At 37.3% G+C, this 21,436-nt stretch overlaps 1 protein-coding gene across 10 annotated transcripts in view; it reads right to left on the bottom strand.

Moving 5' to 3' along the window:
- Positions 1–21,436, bottom strand: part of METTL25 (methyltransferase like 25) — a 120,901-nt gene that overhangs the window by 44,271 nt on the left and 55,194 nt on the right. For 6 of the 10 annotated variants that reach the window (XR_011534783.1, XR_011534786.1, XM_070600476.1 and 3 more), the window contains one exon: positions 19,585–19,658. The exons of 1 other annotated variant lie outside the window; for it this stretch is intronic. Coding sequence is in view for 4 of the 9 variants with exons in the window: in XM_070600476.1 (XP_070456577.1) it covers positions 19,585–19,658 (74 nt within the window). In the remaining 5 variants the exon portion in view is untranslated. Of the gene's footprint in view, positions 1–10,092; positions 10,325–19,584; positions 19,659–21,436 lie in introns of all 10 variants that reach the window. 3 more of the 10 variants (XR_011534784.1, XR_011534785.1, XR_011534787.1) reach the window with 2 other exon arrangements.

Below are 21,436 nucleotides of genomic sequence, written 5' to 3'. Positions count from 1 at the left end.
ATCTCCTTCTGAGAATTCCTTTAACATACAGCAGTGGAAGACAATATTATGAAGATGATACCATGAGAAAGAATTTGTAAACTCACAGTATTAAAAAGCCTCATATTTGGAGATGTGATCATCATGGCAGTGTGAGAGGATCCTTTTGTTTCTCTCCTTCAATCTACAGTGAATAAAACATCCATAACCCAACAAAAGCACTGCACAACACACCAGGACCCAGCAAAAGCAGTGTACAACACACCAGGATGCCAGAAAGATCCACACAATGGTACATACAAAGGTGGGTGAACTGGAGCACATAGAGGAGGATAAGTGGGGAAACAGCAGAGGCAGAGCCCAGGATCCTGGATCCCAGCTGCAGTGGCTAAGCCAGCCATCCCAGCCCCAGGGAACTCGGTGGGCAGCAGCAGAGGCGCATAAGCAACTCCAGCCAGCCAGTCATGGTGGTGCCTGCAACCTAGGGAAAAGGAGTAGCAGCGGAGGCAGAGGCCCATGATCCTGGCCCCCCAGCCTCAGTGCAGAACCTGGTAGTAGCAGAGGAGGTGTGCACAGAACTCTGACATCCTAACTGCAGGGGCGGGCGCCTATGACTACAAGGTAATAGGCAACAGCGGAGATGGTGCTCCAAGTACTAGGCTCTTTGCTCACATTCTCCCGTCCCCCAACCAAAGAGGCAGAGATTCTTATCCTGGATGGAGCTGAGGCATCAGCTATCCCTGCCTCCTGGCGGCAAAGCCAGTAACACTAACAACAGCAAGGCATCAGTGACCCTCAGAAGCACAGGTAGTGATAACAAGAGTACCGGGGACATCCCAAATAGAAGTGGTGGAGGGTAGAACGTGTATATCCTCAAATATAGCCAGAGGAAGTTCAGATAAGAGAAATCAAAAACTGGTGCTATAGTGCCGCCTAATAAAAAACAAAAGAAAGGCTTCTAACCTCCAAGCAGTTGAAAAGTTTGAATCAAAACAAAGCTATACCTAAATAAAAAACATGCTTGCTACAACCAATGTGCCAGGAGAGGAATAACTCAGCAAGCACCACAAAAAGCCACAGTACCAGGGAACTACAAAAAGAAAACAATTCTCCAGAAGCCAAACACAAAGTCATAGAAGATTATCTAACTCATAAAGAATTCAAAATAGTTGTCATGGAAAAACTCAATGAGCTACCAAAAAAACCCAAAAAACAAAAAACGGCAGATCAATGAGCTCAGGAATAAGATCAATTAATAGAAGGAATACTTTACCAAAGAGACTGAAACTCTAAGAGAACCAAACAGAAATTTTGGAGCTGAAGAACTCAATAAATGAGATGAAAAGAACATTAGAAATCATTGGAAATAGAGCAAATCATATGGAAGAGAGAATCAGTGAGCTCAAATACAGAAACCTAGAAACAATGCAGGTTGAAGAGGAGAGAGAACTAAGACTTGAAAAAAACCATAGAAATTCTACAAGAATTATCTTACTCCATTAGAAAGGCAACATAAGGCTAATGGGCATCCCAGAAGGAGAAGAGAGAGAGAAGGGAGCAGAGAGATTATTTAAAGAAATAATAGCTGAGAACTTCTCAAATCTGGGGAAGGAACTGGATATACAAATCCATGAAGATAATAGTATTCCCAATTATCTCAATGCAAAAAAGACCTTCTCTAAGACACATGATAATAAAACTATCAAACATCAATGAAAAACAAAGAATACTAAAAATAGCAAGGGAGAAAAAGAAAATAATTTACAAGAGAATCCCCACCAGGCTATCAGATTTCTCAGCAGAAACCCTAGAAGTCAGGAGAGATTGGAAAGAGATAATCAAAATATTGAAAGATAAAAACTGTCAGCCAAGAATATTCCATTCAGCAAAGTTACCTTTCAGATATGAGGGAGAAATAAAGGCTTTCCCAGACACACACAAAAAAAGCTGAGGAAGTTCATTACTACTAGACCTGCCTTATAAGAAATGTTGAAAGGAGTCCTCCTACCTGAAATGAAAAGGCAAATGTATACAAAGCTTTGAGCAAGGTGATAGATAGAAAGAACCAAAAAGTGGCAGATCTCTATCAGAATAGTATAGTAAACACTAAACTATAACATAAAAATTAAAGGGAAAGAAAGCATTAATAATAACTATAACCACTTCCATTTGGTAGCAAACTCACAATACAGAGACGGATAATTTGTGACAAGAAAAACATAGCAGGGGAAGAGGAAAAGGACAGAACCTCCATAGGGAAACGGACATAAGAGGCTATCAGCAAAAAAATAACTATCTTATCTATGAGACCTTTTATCCAAACCTCATGATAACTACAAAATAAAATTCAGAACAGAGTCACAAAACATAAAAAAAGAGGAAACTGAGAAATACATCACAAAAAACCACTGAACTGAAGTTGCAGTCATAATTATATACAAGGAAAAAGAAACAATGAAAATATAGACCAACCAGAAAACTAAAGATAAAATGGCAGTATTAAGTCCTCAAATATAAATAATCACCTTAAACGTAAATAGACTGAATTCACCAATCAAAAGAAACAGGATGGATTAAAAAACAAGACCCAACGATGTGCTGCCTTCAGGCGAACCATCTAACTCTAAAGACAAACATAGGCTCAGAGTGAGGGGATGCAAGATGATACTCCAAGCAAATGGCAATCAAAAGAAAGTGGGTGTAGCCATACATATATCAGACAAAATAGACTTCAAGCTCAGAAACATAACAAGCGACAAAGATGGACATTAGATACTGATAAAAGGGACAATCCATCAAGACAATCCATTAATGACAGTACTATCTATGCACTTAACATAGGAGCACCATATATAAAGCAATTATTAACAGACCTAAAGAGAGAAACTGACAGCAACACAACACTGGTAGTGGACTCTAATACTCTATTTAGATGAATGGATTGACCATCCAGATAGAAAGCCAACAAGGAAACATCAGCATTAAATGGACCATTAGACCAGACGAACTTAACAGATACATATAAACATTCTATCCAAAAGCAGAATACACATTCTTCTCAAGTGCACATGGGATATTCTCAAAGACAGACCATATTCTGGGAAACAAAACAAGTGTCAATAAATTTAAGAAGACTGAAATCAAATCAAGCATCTTTTCTAATCACCATACTATTAAACTAGAAATCAACTACAAGAATAAAGTTGAAAAAGTCACAAATATGTGGAGACTAAAAAATATGCTATTGAACAACTATTAGATCAATGAAGAAATCAAAGGATAAATCAAAAAATACCTGGAGACAAATGAAAATGAAAACACGACAGACCAAAATCTATGGGATGCAGCAAAGGCAGTTCTGTGAGCTAAGTTTATAGCAATACAGGCCTACCTCAAGAAACAAGAAAAATCTCAAATAAAACACCTAACATTACACCTAAAGGAACCAGAAGAAATAACAATGAAGCCCCAAATCAGTATAAGAAAAGAAATAATAAAAATCAAAACAGAAATAAATAAAACAGACACTGAAAAGACAAGAGAAAGGATCAGTGAAACTAAGACCTGGTTCTTTAGAAAGGAAAATAAAATTGACAAACCCTTAGCTAGAGTCGCTAAGGAAAAAAAAAAAGGAAGGCTCAAATAAAGTCAGAAATGAAAGAGGAGAAATTATAACAGATACCACAGAAATAAAAAGAATTATAAGAATACTATGAAAAGCTACATGGCAACAAATTGGATAACTTACAGAAATAGATAAATTCCTAGATTCATACAACCTTCCAAAATTGAATCAAGAAGAAATAGAGAGTCTGAATAGACCAATAACAAGTAAAGAGAATGAAACAGTAACCTAAACCCTCCCCAAAAACAAACGTTGAGGAGGACATGGCTACTCTGATGAATTCTACCAACATTCAAAGATTTAATACCTATCCTTCTGAAACTCATCCAAAAAACTGAAGAGGATGGGATGCTTCCTAATTCATTCTATGAGGCCAACATTACCCTTATCCAAAACCAGACAAGGAAATCACAAAAAAAGAAAAGTATAGGCTAATATCGCTGATGAACAGAGATGCACAAATCCTCAACAAACTATCAGCAAATATAAAACAATATATTAAAAGGATCATATACCACAACCAAGTGGAGTTTATTCCAGGGATGCGGAGATGATCCAACATTCAAAAATCAATGTCATACACCACATTAACAAAATGAAGAATAAAAATCATAGGATCATCTCAGTAGATACAGAGAAAGCATTTGACAACACTTTTCATCCATTTATGATAAAACTCTTGATAAACTGGATATAGAAGGAAAATATCTCAACACAATAAAGGCCATATATGACAAACCCACAGCTAACATCATACTCAATGGTAAAAACTGAAAGCTATTCCCCTAAGAACAGGAAAAAGACAAGGATGCCTGCTCTCACCACTCTTATTCAACAAAGTATTGGAAGTCCTAGCCAGAGCAATTAGGCAAGAAAAATAAATAAAAGGGATCCAGGTGGGAAAGAAGTAAAACTGTCACTATTTGTGGATGACATAGTTTTATATAGAAAACCCTAAAGAATCTACCAAAAAACTCTGAAATAATAAACAAATATAGTAAAGTTGCAGGCTACAAAATCAACATACAAAAATCAGCTGTGTTTTTATACATTAACAACGAACTAGCAGAAAGAGAAATCAAGAATACAATCCCATTTGCAATTGCAGCAAGAAGAATAAAACACATAGGAATAAACTTAACCAAGGAGGTAAAAGACCTCGACACTGAAAACTATAAAATATTGTTGAAAGAAATCAAAGAAGATACAAACGAATGGAAAGATATTCCATGCTTATGGATAGGAAGAATAACATAGTTAAAATGTCCATATTACCTAAAGCAGTCTCTATCAAAACCACAACAATATTTTCCATAGAAATAGAACAAAGAATCCTAAAATTTATATGGAACAGCAAAAGACTCCAAACAGCCAAAGCAATCCTGAGAAAAAAAGAACAAAGCTGGAGGCATCACACTCTGATTTCAAAATATACTACAAAGCTATAGTAATCAAAACAGCATGGTACTGGCACAAAAACAGACACAGTGATCAATGAAACAGAATCAAGAGCCCAGAAATAAACCTACACATCTACGGACAGTCAATTTTTGACAAAGCAGCCAAGAACATACAACAGAGAAAGGAACGTCTCTTCAATAAATGGTGTTGGGAAAACTGGACAGCCACATGCAAAAGAGTGAAAGTAGACCACTATCTTCTACCATAAACAAAAATTAACTCAAAATGGATTAAAGATTTGAACCTAAGACCTGAAACCATAAAACTCCTAGAAGAAGTCATAGTACACTCTTTGAAGTTGGTCTTAGCAGTATCTTTTGGAATATGTGTCCTCAGGCAAGAAAAACAAAAGAAAAAATAAACAAATGGGACTACATCAAACTAAAAACTCTGCACAGCAAAGGACACCATCAACAAAACGAAAAGACAACCCACCAACTTGGAGAAAATATTTGCAAATCATATATCCAATAAGGGGTTAATACTCAAAATACATAAAGAACTCATATAACTCAACCGCAAAAAAACAAACAACCTGATTAAAAAACAGGCAGAGGATCTGAACATTTTTCCAAAGAAGATATACATATGCCCAACAGGCACATGAAAAGATGTTCAACATCACTAATTATTTACTAGATAAATTATTAATTATTTATAATTATTAGAGAAATGCAAATCAAAACCACAATAAGATATTACCTCATGCCTGTCAAAATGGCTATTATTAAAAAGACAAGAAATAACAAATGTTGGAGAGGATGTGGAGAAAAGGGAACACTCACGCACTGCTGGTGGGAATGTAAACTGGTATAGCCACTATGGAAAACAGTACAGAGATTTCTCAAAAAATTAAAAACAGAACTACCACATGATCCAGCTATTCCACTTCTGGATATTATCCAAAGAACACAAAAACGTTAATTCGAAAAGATACATATGCACCTGTATGTTCACTGCAGCATTAGTCACAATAGCAAAGACTTGGAAAAAACCTAAGTGCCCATCAAGAGATGAATGGCTAAAGAAGATGTGGTATATATATATAGAATGGAATACCACTCAGTTACAAAAAAAGAAGAAATCTTGCCCTTTGTGACAACATGGATGGAACTTGAGGGTATTATGCTAAGCAAAATAAGTCAGAAGGAGAAAGAAAAATACCGTATGACTTCATTCTTATGTGGAAGATAAACAAACACACAGATACAAAGAACAGACTGGTTGCTATCAGAGGGGTGAGGAGAAGGTGAAAGGCGTAAAGGGGCACATTGGTATGGTGACGGATGGAAACCAGACTCTTGGTGAGGAACAAGATGTAGTCTATATATACAGAAACGAAATATAATGATGTACACCTGAAATTTATACAATGTTATAAATCAATGTTATTACCATTAAAAAAAGCCTCATTTTTAAAGGGAAATATAGTTTTTCAACTGTTTCCATTGTGCTACAAAACACATTTTAATTTTACTGGCTCAACATTATAGTGCACTTTTCATTGAAACACCTGCTAATAGTGGCAATAATTCAAGAGCTATGCAAAGAGAACTTCTTCAGTGCCAGCCATTGATCAAGCACCATATGCTGAGTTGGTTCTGACTTGATCTCATTTACGCCCTGCAGATTTTCATTACAGTTTAAACAAAATATCATGAGATGGTTTTGAATTTAAATAATGCAATGCTAGACTATCACATCTCACAATTTTGGTTGCAATGTAAAAATCAAGGGAATGAAAAATTCACCACTTTCAAGTTATCAAAAACAATGAACAAAACCTCGTTTACTCTTGGCAGTACAAATATTAATCCCTATGATTAATTAGACATGAAGTTCTATCAATTCTTCCTTTGAAATATATCAAATATTTTCCTTCATCCCAATTTCTAGACAGCCACCTCAATTTCACTTATTATCACTTCATGTTCTAATTATTGCAGCTACTTCCAGGTTAAGACTGAAGTCTGTTCCCTTCATTTCTGCCTACATTGTCATGGCATTTTCTTAGAGGAACATTTTTATTTACCACTTCCCTGCTCAAAGAACTCATATCTCTCTCATTTTTTGGGATAAATTTGAAACTCCTTAGCTAAGCAATCAGGGCCACTATATTCTGGCTCTAACTGCATTTCCCCATTATATTCCAGACTCCAGTTTTCTCTAGTCATTGTTTCAGACTGTCCTCCACAATTCTGTCCCGGTGCATTTGCTCATGCAGTCAATTCCTAATGGATTATAAGGTTCTCCACTCTCTTTCAGTTTAAACTAGAGCCATCCTTTATGTCCAAGCTCAAATTATGTGTTCTTTCTGGTAACGTGACTAACAATAATCTTTTCTAGTTTTGAAATAATAGTCATTTGAATAGGTGTAAGTCCCAGGAAGCAGAAATTATATTTTCAAAAATTTTTAATAAGTTTCTGTACCATTCTCAGATCCTATACAAATTTATGTATCTTACGTATAACAGATATCATATAACAGACATGTACATCTTACATATCAGAGAATATTGAATTAACTGTGTAGCCAGAAAAAGATGTTAACTTAATATTAACTCATGCTCCTTATCTTAAAAAGGATTTTTTTTTTTTGAGGAAGATTAGCCCTGTACTAACATCCACTGCCAATCCTCTGTTTTTTCCTGAGGAAGACTTGCCCTGAGCTAACATCTGTGCCCATCCTCCTCTATCTTATATGTGGCATGCCTGCTACAGCATGGCTTGATATGCGGGGCCGTAGGTCCGCAGCTGGGATCCAAACTGGTGAACACCAGGCCGCCAAAGTGGAACACGTGAACCTAACTGCTGTGCTCTTGGGCTGACTCCCTTGATTTTTTTTTTTTTAATGCAAAGGGGCAAGCAATTTTTTCTATGAACCAGTGATTTTGGTTATTATTTTATATTGCTCATCACTGCCTAAAGGAGTAGCTCATAGGAGAGGGAGCATAAAACAGTAGGTAAGTGTGTGGCCTCCAGTCAGGCTGACTCTATCACCTACTAGCTCGTTGTTTATAAAATGGGAGAGTAACAGTACCTATTTTATAGAGTCACTGCGGGGATTAAACCAGATAACACACGGAAGATGCTCAGAACCGTGCTATAATGTGAGCTGCTACTGTTGCTATCACTGTTGTTTTTATCATCCCTGGGATCATGGTCTGGATTCTTCTTTGATTACACAGTTATGGAACCAGAGTAAGATGCTCACAAGTGCGTGCTAACCATTGTAAGTTGAAGAGAAAATATAGCATAAGTGTAGATAGTACGGATTTATTTCCTGGGTCTTGTATTTCAGATTGCTTGAAAATAAGAAAAACCTTTTAAATTTTAATTTCCCTTGTCTTACTTTTCCTTTTCAGAATATAATATCTTTTACTGTTCCAAAATCTCACAGCATGATTATAAGATTATTTTTAGTGTGTTAAGCAATAATTTGCTGCATAAGACTTTTTCTTTAAATCCTTTCTTAACGTGTACTATTTCAGACCTGTTTTTAGTGTAACAATTAAGGGAGAAAAATACCAGCCAAATAGAACTAGAAAGGTGATTATTTGATCTAGTCACTTCTCTCTAAATTCCTCCAGAGTTTCCCATGATTCTTAGGATTAAGATCTAAATGCTTAACACAGTATATAAGCCTTGTACCATCTGGTCCTCTTTCAACCTCTGCAACACTGTTTTATGACATTGCCTCTTCAACTACAATAGCATTCTCTCAGTTTCTCGAACACATCATGCTTTTGCCTACAAATACTACTCTTTTTTTTTGAGGAAGACTAGACCTGAGCTAACTGCTGCCACTCCTCCTCTTTTTGCTGAGGAAGACTGGCCCTGAGCTAACATCCATGCCCATCTTCCTCTACTTTATATGTGGGACACCTACCACAGCATGGCGTGCCGAGTGGTGCCATGTCCACACCCGGGATCCGAACTGGCGAACCCCAGGCCGCTGAAGCGGAACGTGCACACTTAGCCACTGCACCACCAGGCCGGCCCCCTACAAACACTATTCTTAGAACACTCCACTCTTGAGCCTTTCACCTAGGGAACTCCAAACTCCTCCTTTCAGATACTCTCTCAAACACTACTTCCTTAGGGACGCCTTCCCCAGCCTTCGAGATCTCCTGACACGGAGAAATTTTCCTTCATATACTTCCTCTTTTTTTGTTTTTCTGTCTCCCTTGATATCTTAAGTCAGTGGAATCCAAAGGGGGTGAACACATCCCAAGGGAAAGAGAATGTTAGAATTTTTGTTTCTATGTATATTTACTGTTTTATTTCAATTTTTGAGTTTACTTTAAAATCTATAAAATAGAGTAGTAGAGAGACATGCATATCACTTATAAATCATTTTCATTTTTTGGGTGTTCACTGATAAAGGTGTAAACATTGAAAAATATGTTTGAGACCATTACTCTGAGCAGCTGAAGAGCAGAGTTTCCACATGTTTTGCTCATGACTATATCCCCTGGGCCTAGCATAGTACCTCACACATAGCAGGGTCTCAATACATGGACTAAATAAATCATCTCTCAGCTTGCAGAAATAAAAACATCTAGTTAGACTATAACAGGGAAATGCATCCATATAATAAATAGATTTACTTATTAATCAAGCAGACAAGAGTACGGTCAGGCTTAACTATACAAATAAACAAGTATAATTTAAAATAGGTAGAGAGAACTACTGAATAAATATATAAGGAAGAGTGCAATGAAAATAAAACAATAATAACTTTTAATATTTATTTCATGTTTATGATGTGCCAGAGACCCAAGTTCTTTGCTGCATTTACTCATTTAATCCTTACAACAACTCCATGTGGTAGGTCCCATTATTCCCCCGTTTTAAAGATGGTGAAACTAAAGCACAGAGAAATTAAGTAAACTGCTCAAAGTTTGAGGCCACGATGTCTGGCTTCAGAATCTGGGATATTAACTATTAATCAATATTACCTCCAGCACAGTCTTTCAGTATGATTCATACTCAATATTGTTAAATTGAAGATGAAGAATGCCCACCTTGGGGCTGGCTCGGTGGCACAGAGATTAAGTGAGCACATCCTGCTTCGGTGGCCCGGGGTTCACCGGTTTGGATCCCAGGAGCGGACATGGCACCACTTGGCGTGCCATGCTGTGGTAGGCGTCCCACATATAAAGTGGAAGAAGATGGGCACGGATGTTAGCTCAGGGCCGGTCTTCCTCAGCAAAAAGAGAAGGATTCGCAGCAGATGTTAGCTCAGGGCTAATCTTCCTCAAAAAAAAAAAAAAGAATGCCCACCTCTGTGTTATAGGCCAACAGAAATAGGAGATTCCATGACATCCTACAAGAGCATCTGTGTGTGTATATTCTTACAGAAAAGTTATGCAGGCCCTCCTGCTGCACTCAAGGAAAAGGAGTTTTAGTGCTTTAGGGCAACTATGTGATGCTAAATAATTCTAATAATTAAAAAATTAGATGACAGATGTATATGTGGTAGGAGGAGATTTTTTCTTTCCAAATCATTTATTGCTAGACTTACTGCTTAAACTTATCAGCAGTTAGGGCCAGTTACAAGTACTTGGTTTCTTTCCAAATGGTACTCTTATTAATTAGATCATTCATTCATTCATTCCTTTTGCAAACATTTCCTGAAATGTTGTATATGCATGATAGTGTAGTGGTAAGCACAGGTTTTGAACTCAAGACTGAAATGAATTTGAATCTTTGGTCTACCACTTATTAATCACATAACCTCTCTTTATCTCTGCCTGATCATCAGTAGAATGGTGGTGTTAAACCTGTCTCATAACATGAAGACAAAATAAGATATTCTAGGTACAGTGCTTGGCTCAGTGTTTCACAAACACTCAATGAATGGTGATTATTTTCCTGTTATTGTGCTGGGTTCTAGGGGTAGAATCATGCACAGTTTATAAAAAACCTCGCACGGTTTATAAAGGAAGACAGGTGAACAAATGCTATAATCCTGTGTGATAAGCACGTGACGGTGTGCGGAGGCCAGTGGAGCAGGGAGCACTTTAAGGCCTGGAACTGAACATGGGGCATTCTTAGAGAAACAACTAAGCTACAGAACGTCTCAGTTTCCAACAGCACTGTGAACAGCAATATTAAGAAAACAATGAATAAAGATTAACATACTCAAATTAGGCCGACATGTAAAATTTAGAAATAGCTTACAACAATTTGTTTTTAAACTGTGCTCCTTACGGACTCCAAGGAGGTACGTTAAAGGTTTATAATTTTCCATAAAATATGACAGTATCATTGTGTAAGAAATAAGTCCTTTCCTAAAATTTATTGAATTTATTTGGTTCTATGTAAGACTGTATTTGAAAATAGAGCGCTACTGCTAAAACAGTCTGGAAAAAACTGGTTTTATTGCCTTCATGGGTGTGGGAGAAGAGGGAAGCACTCAGGGAGCACTCGGATTTCAACCAGGCAGCGGAGCTCTGGTTTACCTGGTCAACTGTGACGCTCTGCCTCTTTCACCAAACTAACGGGAATCTTTAAAATATGAATGTACACTGGGAATCTTAAAGAGGATGATTTTATATGACACATTTACTTGGTTAAAAAATTCTTTTCTCCAGAAGTATTTTTACAGAATCATTGCTTTTCAGGACAACAATCTGGAGAACTGCTATAGGATCATCAAAATCTGATTTATCCTTTTTCAAAAGCATTTCTAAATACTCAGGAGCCAGATTACTTGGTTCTATCACTTGTAGTGAATGAAACAAAACAAACAAAAAATCATTTAAATTGGAGGACAATCAATGAGAAGCTGATGATACAGGAGAGAAAGCAGATATGAAATGTTAGAGAGGAGTGATGATGGATGGTGGACATCATACAGATGATAATTTAGAGTAAAGAACAGAAGAAAGAAAGTGAGCTAGCCAAGTGGCTATCTGGCAAGGAGCAATCCAGGCAGAGGATACATCATATGCAAAGGCCCCGAGGTAGAAGTGCGTCTGGTATTTTCAAGGAATAACAAGGAAATCAGTGCAGACATAAATGAAGGGAAAAATAGTAGAAATGAGATCAGAGAGATAATGAGAAGCCACGTCATGTAAGGCTTTGTAGGTCATAGTGAAAATATTAGCTTTACTTCCAAGTGAATGAGAAACCATGGGAAGACTGTGAGCAAGATCTCACTTAAAAATATTAACAGGATCACTATACTATTGTGTGTAAATAAACGATTATAGGGGGCAAAAGTAGAAGCAGGAAGACCAATTAGGAGATTATTACAATAATCAAGATGAGAGATGACGGTGGCTTGGACCAAGGTGGAGGCCCTGAGGATGGTCAGAAGTGGTAGAAATTTAGACATATTTTGTTGGGAGAGACTATAAGATTGCTAAAGGACTGGATCTAGGCAGTGTAAGAAAGAGGAGACAAGAATGCCTCCAGCATGTCTGGCCTGAGCAACTGGAAGAATAAGATCGTCATTAAGAGGACTACAGATTTGGATTCGTCAGCATATAGATGGTATTTAAAGCCATGAGATTAGATGAGATCACCTCGGTAGTAGGTATAGATAGAAAAAAGCAGGTATTGATTAGAAAATTAGAGGTTTGAAAGAGGAAGAGGAATCAGCAAAATAAATTGAAAAAAGAGAAAGAGAAAAAAGGTGAGATCTTGTGAGGGACCTTCCCTAGAACATGAGAGAAAAGAGAGTTTCAATAAAGAGTGGTAGATTGTGTGAAATACGGATGGCAGGCCAAGTAAGATGAGGACTGAGGACGGACCATGGGATTTAGAAACATGAGGTCATTAGTGCCCCTGAGAAGGGTGGTTTGATGGAAATAAAATCTGATTGGAATTCACGAGAAAATGGGAAAGAAACTGACAGCACTTTCAAGGAGTTTTCTGGTATAGGAAAGAACAGATGTAGGATAACAGCTGAAGGGGAAAATGGGGTTCAAAGAGGATTTTCAGAATCTGTGCTCTTAATCACTATGACAGACCATTTCATTTAAATAATGAAAACTGGCCATCAGGAGCTCACTAGATGCTAGAGGAATAGACAAAAACAACTAACTGTATTAGGTTCAATAAGAGCAGTGAATCACAGATTAAACACTATGGGCAAAGAGAAGACAGGGAGAAGGAGACAAGATAGGTATCATATCAGAGATGTCTTCTAAACTAGGTTTCAAAGAATGCCTAGGAGGAGGTCGTGGGAATAAAGGGCAGCAGAAATGGGGAGGAGAGTAGTCCAGGTACATAGAGGAGCTCCAAGGAAGCATACAATGTGCAAATTTAATTGCATGGGAAATGATGACTAATACAGAGTGCCACGACAGGGTGCATGTGCAGCTACTTGGGGTGCAGAGGAGGAAGAACGGGGTGATGGATTAGGCTGGAAAGGATATTAGTGACAGATTAGAAATGGTGTTGAATGCCCTAATAAGGATATTTTAGTTTTTAAGTATAAAGAAGTATATACTACCAAACATTTTGAAGTTAGAAAAGTGACATGACTATTTCTGAAAGATATATGATAGGACTTGAAGAACAGACTAAAAAGGGGCCCTCTGTCAGAATAAAGCATGGCCAGCATGCTAAAAAGGAATTAGTATTCTTTCTTTTAATAAAAGTGAATGCACTAGATCTAATTAAAATTCTACTCAAGTGAACCCACCACCACCCACAGGCTTTTCCAAAAATACAATTGTAAGAACCTGGTTTACTTGCAGCAACATTATTGTAGAAAATTTTAGGAAAAGGTGAAGTAGATGTGTACTAAATAAATGAAAATAAGCACATGTAGGACAGAAAGTACCAAAATTCAGTTCTCTATCATCACAAAATGTTTATAAAATTATTTATTTTGTGTGTTTCATATGCTAATACATTTTGGAAGCCTTAAAAGATCAGCAACATAAAATTTTGTTGGAAATGGAAATCATTTAAGGAAGCTTCAAAAGTCTTCAAACTACTCTTCAATTTAAAAGATACAAATTTGCTAATTCCAAGTTGATCATACATATGAATTAAATAATTAGCTTTAATTTTGGATCAGTTTTCTGATCTGACTTTTCACTTTCCTATTTGATTATAGCAAAATCAAAGTGAAAATTAAATTCATAATTATAGGTATCAAAAAGTATATATTTCTTGCATAGTTGTTTATAGTACTTATTATGACAGAGAATAAAGCGAGTAAAGTGTACACATCATATTTTCTATGCCTTCTAAGTGTTTTAAGAGATTTTTTACCCCATGAAATGCATTCTTCAGCATTTTATTTCCCTTAGAAAGTTTCCAGATAAGAACTAATTATAAAATAAAGAATTTTCTATAAATTATTGAGTTTTAACAGAAATGTTAAATGCTAAATCACAATCACAATTAATAGAGTAAAAATGCTATATTTAAGTCCATGAAAAAACTTTATTTCTAATCTTGGCCATATAAACAATTACACTTAAATTACACCACGTCAGAACATTATTTCAGGTATTCTAAAACAGTATATCACTTGAAGACAATTTATTTCAGTTAACAAGGAAAACTAAACAAAATACGAAAGAAGTAATTAAGTGATCTTATTTTCTGTCTTCAGTGCTCTCGCTGGCAAGAGATTCCAATCAAGTCAACCTTGACTGATAACGCTCATCAAGGAGCATGTAACGCAACTCACATTAAACACAACCCGAAGAAAATTTAAATTCAAAAGAAGCATGGACTATGGACTTAGTCCTGGGCTTGGTTCTTTCAGGTTGTTACGACTTCAGACAAGCTTTTAACCATTTTTATCTTAATTTTTCTTATCACTATAATGAGGTGACTGTAATAGATACTAGGAGTATAATATGTAGTTCAACTAGCCCTGGAGTGTAGCCTGAAGACATTAAAATTTTATCACTATTGAACACAAATAAGTATTTATAAAATATAAAGTATAAAGAATGTCAAAAAATGAACCTTTATATCCAAGACCAAACTTGAGAAACAGAACAACACTGGTATGTTGAAATCCCTATGTACCCTCATCTTCCCCATCTCACCACTCCGTCCACTCAGGTGTCCCCCACCTTGTGTTTACCATTCTTATGTTTTTCTTAATTGTTTACCACATATTTATACTCCTAAATAATTATACAGTTGTACTTGCTTGTGAATTATATAAATGGAACCATCCTATAGGAATTTTTCTGACTTCTATTAGCAACATTCATCCACTGATGCATGTAGTTGTAATTCATACATTTCTCTGTGGTATACAATTTATCCATTCCCCTATTAATGAACTTTTTGTTCCTAGATTTTTGCTCTTATAAACATTGCTGCTATTGATCATTCCTGTATAAGTCTCTAGGAGTATACGCATAAGAGTTTCTCTAGGATACCTACTTAGGCATGGAACCACTGAGACAAATTATCTAGACATTTTCAACTTCATTAGACAATGCTAACTTGTTTTCCAAGGGGTTGAACTAATGTTGTTCTCCTACCAGTCACATGGACAGTTCTACTTGCTCTACACGCTTGCTAACATTTGATACTGTCAAACTTAATTTTTCGCTAATCCAATGGTCATAAAAATAATATCCCATTGTGGTTTCATTTTAAATTCCCCTGATGACTAATCAAGATTGAGCATCTTATCTCGTGTTCATTGGCCATTTGAGAGTCCTCTTTGTGAAGTGACTAATCAAGTCTTTTCACTATTTTTCTTTTACACAGGTTAATTTTTCTCACAGATTTGTAGGAATTCTTTACATATTTGCATATTAATCTTTTGTCAGTTATAGGTCTTGCAATTAGTTTCTGCGAATGGTCACTTTTCTTTTCACTCTTTTTATGGCATCTTCAGAAAACAGAGTTCTTAATATTAATGTGGTTGATTTTTAATCTTTGCAGAGTTGGAGGTTTATATTTAGTTTAAGAAATCCTTCCCCTATCTCAAGGTTATAAAGATATTCTTCAATACTATCTTCTAAAAGTACTATAGTATTGCCTTTCATAGTTAAGTTTTTAATCTACTATGCATTAATTTTTGTGTTTCTTGTAAAGTAGGGATCAGATTTAATTTTGTTGTTGTTGTTGCATGTGGTGGGCAGAATAATGCTCTACCAAAGATGTCCACAGTCTAATCCTTGGAACCTGGGAAGATAGTGTTACATGGAAAGAAGGAATTAAGGTTGCAGATGGAATTAAATTTCCTAATCTGCTGAACTTAAAATGAAGAGAGCATCCTGAATTCTCCAGGTGGCCCATGGTAATCTCAAGGATCGTTTCAAGTGCAAGAGGGAGGCAGCAGAGGAGGTCAGAGTCAGAGAAAGATTCGAAGATGCTATGCTGCTGGCTTTGAAGAGGGAAGAGGCAGCCATGAGACAAAATATGTAGGCTGCTTCTAAAAGCTGACAAAGGCAAGGAAATGGATTCTCCCTCAGAGCCTCCAGAAGGAATGCAGCCCTGCTGAAACCTGACCTCCAGAATGCTAGATACTAAATTCGTGTTATGTTAAGCCATCACGTTTGTAGGAATTTGTATAGCAGCAAAGGAGACTAATACATTGTATAACTGTATAAACAACTATTGTCCTGGCACTATTTAACGACTAGTCCCTCCGCACACAGCTAGAAGCAGCAGTAATCTGAAGTGCTATAATCACAGATCGAGATGACTCTGAGTGGGGCTTTAGCCCACCTTAGGACTGCTCCATTTCTGGTTCACCTTCCCTCACACAGTGTGAACATCTAGGGATCTAATCAAAGGGTGAGTGCTTTACCTGGCCTACACGGTCCTCATCCTAGGGAGGCCAGGAACTCTAACTTTTGTCTCACCAGAACTGTTACTCTACCGAAAATTGTGCTCACCCTCTCTACCCACTCTGCTGACTGGCAGACAGCTGCCTACTCAGGAACCGGCAGGGGCTGGCCCCATGGCTGAGTGGTTAAGTTCACATGCTCTGCTTTGGCGGCCCAGGGTTTTGCCGGTTCAGATCCTTGGCGTGGACATAACACCGCTCATCAGGCCATACTGAGGCGGCGTCCCACCTAGCACAACCGGAGGCACTCACAACTAGAATATACAACTGTTCTGGGGGGCTTTGGGGAGAAGAAGAAAGAAAAAAAAAACAAGATTGGCCACAGATGTTAGCTCAGGTGCCAATCTTAAAAAAAAAAAAGAACTGGCAGACGCCTCTGGGGAAAATAGCCTAAAAGCTGACCTTATTTCTCTCAGTTTCCATCTTCTCCTAGATCTTTGCCCTGTAACTTCCTTCATAGGTCTCTGATGTTCTCAAACCATTAGGGGCCGGCCTGGTGGCGCAGCAGTTAAGTGGGCACGTTCTGCTTTGGCGGCCCAGGGTGCGCCAGTTCAGATCCCAGGTGTGGACATGGCATCGCTTGGCAAGCCACGCTGTGGTAGGTGTCCCACATATAAAGTAGAGGAGGATGGGCACAGATGTTAGCTCAGGGCCAGTCTTCCTCAGCAAAAAGAGGAGGATTGGCAGCAGATGTTAGCTCAGTGCTAATCTTCCTCAGAAAAAAAACCCACAAATTTAAATACACCCACACATATGCAGGCACACACATCTCCAGTGTGTTAGCTTTTCTCAGGAGGAGGGTTGGTCCTAATTATCTAGTCCACAGTTATTGGAAGTGGGTTTCCATCATTTTCTTTGATTTTCGTACATGCTATCCTGACTGGAGTATGAAAGACTCCTGTAGGGACATGAGATCCTATACATCCAGAACCTAACAGGCTGCCTGTCAAACAAGAAACAACAGCTGGGTTAAAAAATATAGTATGTGCAAGTCTTGGCAACTTACTAGAATGTGTGGTTTGATGATGGGAGAATACAATCAAATATATTTTAATATTTCTAAAACTTGATAATGGTGATGCCATTCCCAGAAATGACAAAAGAAATCAAGAGAGGGAAGGAAGAGGAAGAGACTTGTTTGGAAGTCGACTTGGGTTTATGGATGTGGCTGAATCTGATGTATTTGTGAGGTACTTAAGTAAAGCTGTTCAGATGAAAATGAGAAATGTAAATCTGAACTTCTAAAGACAGGTGGGAGCCTGATACATGATTCAAGTCCTTTGTTGTGAGGGGAGCTGCTAAGAGAAAGAGGAAATATAGAGAGACAGGAGCTGAGCATAAAGCATTAGAGTATGCCTAGATACACTTAGGGGATGAGTAAGAAGAAAAACCCTTAAAGAAAACAGATGAGTGTTCAGAGTCTGAAAAAGAAACTTAGCAGAGTAGGCTTAATAGAAGATAACGGGCAAGTTTGGAGAAAAAACAATTATCAACATGGTCAACTGTGGCTGAAAGGTCAAGGAAGCCCTGGAACGAAAGAAGTCTTAAAATAAATACCAGCTATCTTCTCAGTAGTAAAGGAAGGCAGAAATGTGGAGGAGTGGAGAGATTTGAATTTTTAAGTGAGAAGAAAGGTTTAGAAAAGAATGTAGATGATTTTAAGTGGTCATTAAGAAAACAATAAACAAATTAATGCACAGATTTCAGGTCCTAAAAGGCAGGTAGTCAATATCTGAGTGGGCAAAAATTTGCATGAGTGGATATGAATTTGCACTATTCTGTGAGTTTTTTCAACAAGTTTAGCACCTTGGAGTGAACTCAAGAGGAGCTAGTTTTGAGGAAAATACAAGATATTCACTTTTAGACATTCCGAAGATTAATATATGGAAAAGAGAATGAAGATCAGGATATAGGTTTGGGATTAACCTACATAGAAATGACACTTGAAACCAATGGCATATGTAGATATTTGTATGTCATAATTTCTATCAGTAAAAAATAGATTATTTTCTCTTACTGGGAAGTTATATCCAATCTAAAAATAGCTTCTATCTCTGTTAGTAAGTGTGGATTAGTTTTTGAGAACCTGAAAATTGCCTTATTTTAATTTGAAGAATAATCCTATTACAACCATTGTAATTAACAAGAGGACATTCATGAAACTTGAAAGGACTGCAAATGTATGCTTGAGAACAGCAGTTGTTGAACCAATATTATAAAAAAATTCTCCTAACCCTCGTCTCTGTGTAAACAATGTATTATTAGAGGAAAACAGAAACAAAACAAAACACATGCAGGGCTACTATTCTACCAGCAGAGACTCAAGTGGCCACAATGCCTGTTTATGACCAATATCTGTTCTAATTAGTTAGTGGTTATGCTGTACTGGTTGTAAAACATTTTAAATATAACCTATTCATATGATAATATATTCACTGAATTACTATATGTAACATTTCAATACTTTCTAAAATTCTAAAGTACATTTTACATATATTACTTTATCATTACAACAACCTTTCAGGACAAAAAGGAACCATTAGAGCCACCACTTTAATAATGATTAACTTAAGATACAGTTGCTGCCTATTTCTTTGTTATTTACTGACATTATGCTCAAATTCAAACACCCAAACAGTGACCCCGAATAAATTCACTTGAAAACTAAAAGTCACTTCACTTACAATACGATATAGTTATTCTTATTAAAATAAAATCCTCGTACCATTTGGTGATGCCATAACAATCTTTAATAATATCCTGAAGTACAGCACGATAGAAGAGTGATTCGGTGGGCAGCTGAAAAAAATGTAGATACATAGAAGCATAAGAAACAAATAAAAAACAGAAATCAAATCAATACCAGAGAGTCAGGACCATAAGCGAATGTTAGAAACCTGACTTTATTGCTAAACATAGAGGACAATTTTATAATTTTTCCACTCTAAGTTAAAATGTACCCTAAGGCTAATTCTCACTGAGAAAATAATTCTGCAAGGAAGTGGGAAAAAACTATAAAAGTAGTAGTGAATGAGGAAGAAAAGGCATAAGCAAATAATGAGCTAATGTCTCAAATGGAGTGCTTATCAGTTAAAAATGTAGAAATAAAGTCTCATGACCAGCAAAGTGCGCCAATAAGAGAGCAGTCAGGTAGGACATGTGCAAAAGAGAAGAGAATGTGGGCTTGTCCTAATGGTGGGGGAACAGAGATAATATTACCTAGGATTCACAGCCAGAAAGAGAAGGTACGACCCTAAGTCAGGACGTACTAAAAATACGTCTGAGGTCTAAAAGATCACAGCATTGGCTACTGCAGACTTGAAAAGAAGGCCCTTAGGGGGCTGGCCTGGTGGCGCAGCAGTTAAGTTCGCACACTCCACTTTGGCAGCCTTGGCTTTGCCAGTTTGGATCCCAGATGTGGACCTACGTACCACTTGTCAAGCCATGCTGTGGCAGGTGGCCCACATATAAAATAGAGGAAGATGGGCATGGATGTTATCTCAGGGCCAGTCTTCCTGAGCAAAAAGAGGAGGATTGGCGGCAAATGTTAGCTCAGGGCTAATCTTCTTCTTCAAAAAAGAAGGGCTTTGGAAAAGACATAGGATCAGAGACTGAAATCTTGGTAGGGCTTCATTTCCTGGGGAAAAAGAGGTGGGAGGTGTCCACGAAGGTGAAAAGCTTTTGAAAGGAAAGAAGGAATGGTTGAAGAGAAGGGCCCTAATGAAGCATGGCAGTTTCAAAGAAGTAGAAGGTAAAAAAGTATTATACACAAAAGAAAGTATGTTTTGCTGTAGCAACGGAAGAGGTACTCTTAAACTAAGAAAGTACAAAAGTCACCAGACTCCATCCACATTCCCAAAGACCTGTTAATATTGATACTGCATTGGAAAATCCAACACAAAATAATGTCAGCAACAACAACCCTGCTACCATGCAAAGTTATTATTGAAAAAAAAAAGAAAAAGAAAAATGAGCAAAGATGAAGGGAGGTCAACAATACTGAATGCTTTTGAGAAGTCAAATAAGGTAAAAACTGAGCCAGCTGTGATGGCCTAGCACTTAAAGTTTGGCATGCTCTGCTTTGGTGGCCTGGGTTCGCTTTCCAGATGTGCAACCACACCACTCATCTGTCAGTAGCCGTGCTGTGGTGGCTGCTCACATAGAAGAACTAGAAGGACTTAGAACTAGAGTATACAACTATGTACTGGGGCTTTTGGGAGGAAAAAAAAAGCAAAAAAAGAGAGGAAGATTGGCAACAGATGTTAGCTCAGAGTGAATCTTTTATAGGTGAAAAAAAAAGTGAACACTCCCATGCCTGTGGCACGTACTATCCCCATTAAAAAAAATAATAATAAGGTAAAAACTAAAAACTGTCCAATGACTGGGAAAATTTTAAAGATAAAGTTCAATGGAATGTGCATATCCACTAAGTTATCCTTTTGTCACTTCTATTCTCCTTCAAGGCCCCAAATTGTTATTTTCACCTGTTTTCAAGAATATGCTTGGATTCAGATGGAGTTTAGCACAAAATACAATTTTGCCTGTGTGCTCCAGCAGAAAACCTACTCTACTGTCCT

Source organism: Equus przewalskii, chromosome 29 (assembly GCF_037783145.1).
Source record: "Equus przewalskii isolate Varuska chromosome 29, EquPr2, whole genome shotgun sequence".
Taxonomy (NCBI): domain Eukaryota; kingdom Metazoa; phylum Chordata; class Mammalia; order Perissodactyla; family Equidae; genus Equus; species Equus przewalskii.
Note: the sequence above shows the minus strand (reverse complement) of the source record. Positions and strands in the feature narration are given on the sequence as shown.